Source organism: Triticum dicoccoides, chromosome 2A (genome assembly GCF_002162155.2).
Source record: "Triticum dicoccoides isolate Atlit2015 ecotype Zavitan chromosome 2A, WEW_v2.0, whole genome shotgun sequence".
NCBI classification, from domain to species: Eukaryota; Viridiplantae; Streptophyta; class Magnoliopsida; order Poales; family Poaceae; genus Triticum; species Triticum dicoccoides.
Genome location: NC_041382.1, coordinates 180,120,774 through 180,129,489, shown reverse-complemented (window position 1 = coordinate 180,129,489; position 8,716 = coordinate 180,120,774). Strand labels below are relative to the sequence as shown.

General features: G+C 44.8%; 1 protein-coding gene across 1 annotated transcript; it reads left to right on the top strand.

The window, feature by feature from the left end:
- Positions 1–4,656: 4,656 nt before the first annotated feature.
- LOC119354085 (calcium-dependent protein kinase 20-like) lies at positions 4,657–8,103 on the top strand. Its single transcript, XM_037620786.1, has 8 exons — positions 4,657–5,374; positions 5,700–5,823; positions 5,945–6,088; positions 6,364–6,516; positions 6,683–6,798; positions 6,885–7,052; positions 7,309–7,539; positions 7,650–8,103. Exons 1-8 carry the CDS (start codon positions 4,832–4,834, stop codon positions 7,800–7,802), a joined length of 1,632 nt encoding a protein of 543 aa, XP_037476683.1. The 5' UTR covers positions 4,657–4,831; the 3' UTR covers positions 7,803–8,103.
- Positions 8,104–8,716: the final 613 nt, after the last annotated feature.

The window sequence follows — 8,716 nt, the reverse complement described above, 5'->3', positions numbered from 1 at the left end:
GCCCTGCTATGTACCAGACCTATTGTGTACCTCACCATAAGTTTGGCAAGAGGGTACAATAGTGATCCAGAAGTGGATCACTGTACAACGGTCAAAAATATCCTTAGTGGAATAAGGAAATGGTTCTCGGTTATGGAGATGACAAAGAGTTCGTCATAAAGAGTTACGTCGATGCAAGCTTTGACACTGATCTGGATGACTCTAAGTCTCGATCTAGATACATATTGAAAGTTGGAGCAATTAGCTAGAGTAGCACCTTGCAGAGTATTGTAGACATAGAAATTTGCAAAATACATACGGATCTGAATGTTGCAGACCCGTAGACTAAACTTCTCTCACAAGCAAAACAGATCACTCTTTGGGTGTTAATCACATAGAGATGTGAACTAGATTATTGACTCTAGTAAACCTTTTGGGTATTAGTCATATGGAGATGTGAACTAATCACATAAAGATGTGAACTATTGGTGTTAAATCACATGACGATGTGAACTAGATTATTGACTCTAGTGCAAGTGGGAGACTGAAGGAAATATGCCCTAGAGGCAATACTAAAGTTGTTATTTATATTTCCTTATACCATGATAAATATTTATTATTTATGCTAGAATTGTATTAACCGGAAACTTAGTACATGTGTGAATATATAGACAAACAGAGCGTCACTAGTATGCCTCTACTTGACTAGCTCGTTGAATCAAAGATGGTTAAGTTTCCTAGCCATGGACATGAGTTGTCATTTGATTAACGGGATCACATCATTAGAGAATGATGTGATTTACTTGATCCATTCTGTTAGCTTAGCATTTGATCGTTTAGTATATTGCTATTGCTTTCTTCATGACTTATACATGTTCCTATGACTATGAGATTATGCAACTCCCGATTACCGGAGGAACACTTTGTGTGCTACCAAACGTCACAACGTAACTGGGTGATTATAAAGGTGCTCTACAGGTGTATCCGATGGTACTTGTTGAGTTGGCATAGATCGAGATTAGGATTTGTCACTCCGATTGTCAGAGAGGTATCTCTGGGCCCTCTCGGTAATGCACATCACTATAAGCCTTGCAAGCAATGCAACTAATGAGTTAGTTGCGGGATGATGCATTACGAAACGAGTAAAGAGACTTGCCGGTAACGAGATTGAACTAGGTATTGAGATACCGACGATCGAATCTCGGGTAAGTAACATGCCGATGACAAAGGGAACAATGTATGTTGTTATGCGGTTTGACCGATAAAGATCTTCGTAGAATATGTGGGAGCCAATATGAGCATCCAGGTTCCGCTATTGGCTATTGACCGGAGATGTGTCTCGATCATGTCTACATAGTTCTTGAACCCGTAGGGTCCGCACGCTTAACGTTCGGTGACGATCGGTATTATGAGTTTATGTGATTTGATGTACCGAAGGTAGTTCGGAGTCCCGGACGAGATCGGGCACATGATGAGGAGTCTCGAAATGGTCGAGACGTAAAGATCGATATTTTGAAAGACTATATTCGGACATCAGAAAGGTTCCGAGTGATTCGGGTATTTTTCGGAGTACCGGGGAGTTACGAGAATACAGGGAAGAAGTATTGGGCCTCATGGGCCAAGTGGTGGAAGAGAGAAGGCAGGGCGCGCGCCCCCTAGCCTAAACCGAATTGGACTAGGGGGCCGGCCCCCCTTTCCTCCTTTCCTCCCTCTCCTTCCTTCTCCCTCTCCTCCTTCCTTTCCTCCTCCTAGTAGGAGTAGGAAAGGGGAGTCCTACTCCTACTAGGAGGACTCCTCCTCCTGGCACGCCCTACAGGGGCCGGCCGGCCTCCCCCTTGCTCCTTTATATACGGGGGCAGGGGGCACCCTAGCACACACAAGTTGATTGTTCCAAGCCGTGTGCGGTGCCCCCCTCCACCATAACCCACCTCGATCATATCGTAGCGGTGCTTAGGCGAAGCCCTGCGTTGGTAGCAACATCATCACCGTCATCACTCCGTCGTGCTGACGGAACTCTTCCGTGAAGCTTTGCTGGATCAGAGTTCGTGGGACGTCAACGAGCTAAACGTGTGCTGAACTCGGAGGTGCCGTGCGTTCGGTAATTGGATCGGTCGAATCGTGAAGACGTTCGACTACATCAACCGCGTTCTCATAACGCTTCCGCTTACGGTCTACGAGGGTACGTAGACGATGCTCTCCCCTCTCGTTGCTGTGCATCACCATGATCTTGCATGTGCATAGGAAAATTTTGAAATTACTACGTTCCCCAACAGTTCAAGCATGGAGATGATGGCGTGCGCAAGGGGAACAAGAACAGAGTTACAAGTGATGATTCCGGGACTTTGAAGCCACCATAATGAGTGCATGAAGCCTTGGACGAAATATACAAGACGCCACTTCATAAATTTCGTCCAGAGGCTATCCTAGGTGCTGCATCACCTTATTTTTGGGCCAGGCCCATGTAATTTCAAAATACTTGATTATAGGCTGTTTTTAGAGTCTGTATGTGTGGGGAAACAAGAGTTAGGGTTGGTTTCGGACCCCTCCTCCAAGGGCCACAAAATTCCCCCCTCTCTCCTCCATATATACAGCCCTTAGGGCATCGTTTAGACTTTGAGTTTTGTTTAGATTAAAGTTCGCCATAGCTGCAACTTCGCGTACTTCGTTTGTGTTCAACGACCAGACAAAGACGTCACAGAACCCCACCTTTGATCAATAAAGCTTTCCTCTTATATTTGCAATATCCAGATTGCAATCTTAGTTTCTTGCTTGTTCTTCGTTTGCCTGCAGAAAACAGACCTTCGTGGTCAGGTTGATCGTGCTCCGGCGTGGTCAATAACCTCTCGAAGTTGGTTTAGCGATTCCTAAGGCGCGACGTTCTTGCACGTTCGTAGTCGAATCGTCAAAGTCGACTTCCTCCAAAACGATAGCCACCATCTCAATGGGACACCTTTGCCTCTATCAAAGTAAGACCATATTCTATCTTCAGGGAGCCACCGTCGCCCCGCCTTCCAAATCAGGATTCAAACTCTAATCGACCTAAAAATCACCTAAAAACATAGCATGAACCCTATCGTGGGGAAGTGCTGAGGTCCACCGCGCCTCCATGGCCCTAAGGCCACCGGAGACGGGTGGACCGACAACGACACGACGGGAGGCGGAGAAACCTAATCGTCTGGGCAGTCGCGAGAGCAGGCGAAGGGTACGCATCACGTTAAATTAGTAGGGTTCTTGATATCCTTGGAAGAAATCAATAAGGATACATGGTAAAATCATATTATGACAAACCACAATCTACACATAAACTTCAAAATAAAAACAAAATAGCGGGTTATACATTCTGTCACATTCAACACGAACAACCTAAGAGATCATGCTGGATCCATCATTTTTACATCATGTAGGCATTTTTACTCATGCGGAGATATATTTGAAGTTGAATTGCTGGCTTTGAAAGAAGGAATTTCCTTGGCACTACAATGCATTAATTTACCCATCAACATCGAAACAGATTGTTTGGAGGCCATCACCATTATAAGAGAAGGAGTTGGAAATAAATCAAAATATGCTTTTATAGTTACAGAGACCATCAATAATATGGAAGACAGAGATTTTTGCATTACTCATTCTCATCGAAACTATAATAGGGTTAGTCACTTCACAACTAATTTTGGTACTAGGTTGCAATGCCGCACGGCAGCTTGGTTAGGCTTTGATCCCAAAAAGGTCCCGAAGATTGTTGAACGGGATGTAAATTGAACTATGGCATGGGAGAAGAGAAGATACCCTCATCATCTCACCTACTTCTCGTCCATTTTACCCCCTCTTTACATCTTGCAAGGCCAAGAAAACACACAGAGCAGCACATGATGTTGATTATGAGACTGCCCGTAATAGGAGTATTATAAGTAGTATTATGCATGCCAATTAAGCAATTTTGATGAGATGACATGAAATTAAATGAAGAAAGAGATGCTTGAGTATCATATTATGATACCGTATTATATTAAATGATGTGCTACTTTGTGTCATGCATGGTAATAAATATAATCTTTTATGATATTAACATATGATACTATGCATTACAGATGTAGTATCATATGCTAGAAACGAGATACTCTTCGTTACAACCAGCCTGAGAGGCGTGACAGCAGCCCGTTGCTTGATTTCCACGGTGGGATTAAATGTTTCTTTTGTAGTACCCATGAAAACGTTGCGCTGGCTGCTATGATTAGACAGCACAAAAATTTGCACAGATGATGGTTGATGAGACATTTTAAGTCCACCCACCAAACCTCCCTTTTCCTTTATTTACTACCCCACTATAGCATACGCAGTCCCTTGATCACTCTCCCAAAAAGTTCTCCCCAACAAAGTCATCCTCGCCATTAAACAAAGCCGCGTAGTACATAAAAAACGCAATGGAAATAAACAACAAAAAACGCAACAAACAAGCAGGCAGAAAACGAGAGAAGAAGGCAAGCAAGGCTGAAGGCTCGGCGACGGCGAGAGAGATCTTTGACCGGCTCCGGTCTCTGTCGCCCCCCTCCCTCCTTCCTCCTCATCTCATCGGCCGTCCGTCGCTGCCGCTGGCGGATTCCCACACGGCCGCCACCGCTGACCGCGTCTACACCAAATCCCCGCGCCGATTTAACCACCCCACCCCACCCCACTCCCCCCGTATCCCCACCCCTATCCCCCTCCCCACACCAGACGCGCACGCCGCCCACCATTTTCTTGATTTGGCCCCTTCCCCTCCCTGCTCTGCTCTGCTCCGCTCTGCGCGCAGATCTCCTCTGGTCGGCTCCGCTGTCTTTTTTCCTGATTCGGGAGCCTCGTGTGTTGGCGGGAGATGGGCAACTGCTGCGCGACGCCGCCGGCGGTGGACGGCGGCGGCGGCGGCGCCGGGAAGCAGCAGAAGGAGCCGAAGCAGAGGAAGGGCAAGAAGCCCAACCCCTTCTCCATCGAGTACAACCGGTCGGCGCCGCCGGGGGCCTCCAGGCTGGTGGTGCTGCGGGACCCCACGGGGACGGGCCGGGACATCGCCGAGCGGTACGAGCTCGGCGGGGAGCTCGGCCGCGGGGAGTTCGGGGTCACCTACCTCTGCACCGACCGCGCCACCCGGGAGGCCCTCGCCTGCAAGTCCATCTCCAAGAAGAAGCTCCGCACCGCGGTGGACGTCGAGGACGTGCGCCGCGAGGTGGAGATCATGCGCCACCTCCCCAAGCACCCCAACATCGTCACCCTCAGGGACACGTACGAGGACGACAATGCCGTGCACCTCGTCATGGAGCTCTGCGAGGGCGGGGAGCTCTTCGACCGGATCGTCGCCCGGGGACACTACACGGAGCGCGCCGCAGCTGTGGTCACCAAGACCATCGTCGAGGTCGTGCAGGTGAGGATAAATAGCCCCTTGATTCCTTCCTCTGCTTTTTGGCTAAGCTTGTCCTCACACTCACGGGATGCGCTCATTCTGTGATGTGATCCGCCGTGGGAATATTTGTTGGCTACATGTCACATGATTCTGCTGTCTAATATGTTCCATTGAATAGGTTATGATCTATCCTGTGAAGCAATTAATTTCTGCATTTGCTGTTGTCATTCGGGCTATTAGCTTATCAAGGACCACATCTTTAGCTTGGTAGCAGTAGTTAGATCGCTCCAACTTCCCTTTTTGTCTGTGTAGTGAATAACGTGTGTGCATTTGTTCACAATATCAGATGTGCCATAAGCATGGAGTGATGCACCGGGACCTCAAACCAGAGAATTTCTTGTTTGCAAACAAGAAAGAAACCGCCGTGCTGAAAGCAATTGATTTTGGCCTGTCTGTTTTTTTCACTCCAGGTACAATCTATATTTGTCGATGATATTGTCAGAGGACAGAGCTGATATAGTAGCCTGTCTTATGCTGTCTATTTTTGCCTTGTATTGTTTGCCTAATGTGCTAATTGTTCGTGATGTGTAGGCGAACGGTTCTCTGAGATTGTTGGAAGTCCTTATTACATGGCTCCAGAGGTGTTGAAGAGAAACTATGGCCAAGAGGTGGATGTTTGGAGTGCAGGAGTGATTCTTTACATCCTTCTTTGTGGCGTCCCTCCATTCTGGGCAGGTCAGTTTTGTACCTGAAAATGGTCAATTGTTTTGGTGGCATCAGTCAACTACATTAAACATTTAGGATACTAAAAGTGGACTGTGTTCTTATGTCCTGTCTGCACAAAGGGGCCATGTCCTTACTTAGTCACCTTCTACGCTGAAGTTTTGTTTTCCTTATTTCGCCTCTGGGGTGATTGGCCTGTGGACTGTGGTTGAGAAAAATATATTTATCTCGTCCTATTGAACGCTCTTTCTGAGTAATATGTTTGTTGCTTCCATTTTATAATGCAGAAACTGAACAAGGTGTTGCTCAAGCAATTATCCGGTCTGTCATTGACTTTAAAAGAGATCCATGGCCTAGGGTCTCAGATAATGCAAAAGACCTTGTAAGGGGAATGCTTAACCCAGATCCAAGGAGGCGTTTGACAGCTCAGCAAGTGCTTGGTAATAATCAAATTTCCACAAGTTAACTGTACTGTATTGCATTCCTCTGTTCTTCTTAAATGGATACAGAATTACATACATTGTGTAAATTTCAGAAGATTTCCGCCCTAAGATCATTTAATTGCATTGCTTGTGTCTCATGTTCATAATTTGTATTTTCTTCCAGATCATCCCTGGTTGCAGAATATTAAGAAGGCTCCAAATGTCAATCTGGGTGAGACAGTTAAGGCCAGACTTCAACAGTTCTCTGTGATGAACAAGTTCAAGAAGCATGCACTTAGGGTATACCTCAGTCTGACTTGAACCAATCCTCTTTCACGTTAGACTTGCTTTCTAGAAATTTCCTTACATATTTGTATTTATTACAGGTCATAGCTGAGCATCTTTCGGTAGAAGAGGTGGCCGGCATAAAGGATATGTTTGAAAAGATGGACCTTAACAAAGATAGTATGATTAATTTTGATGAACTGAAGCTTGGACTGAATAAACTTGGCCACCAAATGCCTGATGCAGATGTCCAAATACTAATGGATGCTGTGAGTACTCATTATTTTTCTTTATTCTGAGAAACTTTTGCAACTCTTTGTTATTAGACTTGTAAGGTAACTCACCCCTCTTAAATTTCAAATGAGGAACTTGTAAGGCAGTATAGCAAATGTTCTTTTAAGTTTTTCTTTCCTGAACTTGAAATGATCATTTAGCATTAGATGGGCACACTTTCTACATATTACTATGTGTTGAAAGCGAGGGGTGTTTTTATTATATATTTACCATATGTGAATGTTATGCCAGGCTGACGCTGATGGAAATGGGTGCTTAGACTATGGAGAATTTGTTACTCTGTCTGTTCACCTGAAAAAGATCGGCAATGACGAACATCTGCACAAGGCATTTGGATACTTTGATCGGAACAAGAGTGGATATATTGAAATTGATGAACTCCGGGAGTCATTAGCTGATGATCTGGGACCAAATCATGAAGAGGTTATCAATGCCATCATCCGTGATGTGGACACTGATAAGGTAACTCACCAACTGGTTGGCAAAGCATGCTAGTTTTGTTTCTCATCCTTTTGATTGCTATCATTTGACTCTTGACTGAAATGATGAACATTGTGATTCATGAATTGTAGGATGGCAAGATAAGCTTTGATGAGTTTGTGGCAATGATGAAGGCCGGAACCGACTGGAGGAAAGCCTCGAGACAATATTCGAGAGAACGGTTCACTAGCCTCAGCTTGAAGCTGCAGAAGGACGGATCGTTGCAGATAACAAGTACCCAATAGTAGATGATACCGCAATAGGCAAGTTGTGAATTCCAGATGAAAACCAACCTTGTGTAGCTTCCTGGTTTTGTTGACAAGTATTTCTTTTGTTCATCTGGGTATTCTGTTGCGCTCTAATTTCCGCTTGGTATCCTGATGAAGCATTAGTTGATTGTTGAAGATTTATTTTGTACGTAGATTGTGTGATCCAGACCATCACAAAAAGTACTACGCCTTTGATGAAAGGTAGTGTACAAGAGAAAGAGGAAAAAGTTTGTGGATGTATGCATTTCCTCTCTTCTGTTGACCATAATGTTTTGTTCATCTGTTTGGTTGATAGTATATTCTGAAGCTGAAAGGGTGAAAGTAAAATTGACAGCTTAATTCCTAATAAAATCACGTACTCCCTCCGTTCCAAAATAAGTGCCGTGGCACAGACAATTTTGAACTAAAACCATGACACTTACTTCCTCCGTAAAAAAATATAAGAGCATTTAGATCACTACTGATCTAAACGCTTTTATATTTCTTTACAGAGGAAGTATTTTGTAACATGCGACATATGCAAAATGTGTCTATATATATTACTCTCTGTAAGTATTGGGAGGGTGTATTATTTTGCAAGTATCATTGTAGAGGATCTATGCAGAGATTCATCAATCACCAAAGCTTGACAACATAATCTATAACTATGTTATGATAGCTGAGCACGCTGGGTTTACTTTTCGAGTGCCCAGAGCCTGTTCCAGTCTGTTAGCCAGAAATGGTCCGTGCATGTGATGAACGGAACTGGTAGATTTGAACACCTAAAGTTGGACTTGATAGCCGGTCAAGAATCTATGGCATTTGCACAGGCACGGAGCAAAGGATGACTCATTAAGCATTGCCAGAAAAATGGTTGGATCTGGTCGGCAAGTTGCAGTCTCGTTGGTTGG

Coding starts and splice junctions, on each gene's coding strand:
- LOC119354085 (XM_037620786.1), top strand. CDS start 4,832: ATGGGCAACTGCTGCGCGACGCCGCCGGCGGTGGACGGCGGCGGCGGC. Junction 6,089..6,363: donor CGTCCCTCCATTCTGGGCAG/GTCAGTTTTGTA, acceptor TTTATAATGCAG/AAACTGAACAAGGTGTTGCT. Junction 7,053..7,308: donor TCCAAATACTAATGGATGCT/GTGAGTACTCAT, acceptor ATGTTATGCCAG/GCTGACGCTGATGGAAATGG.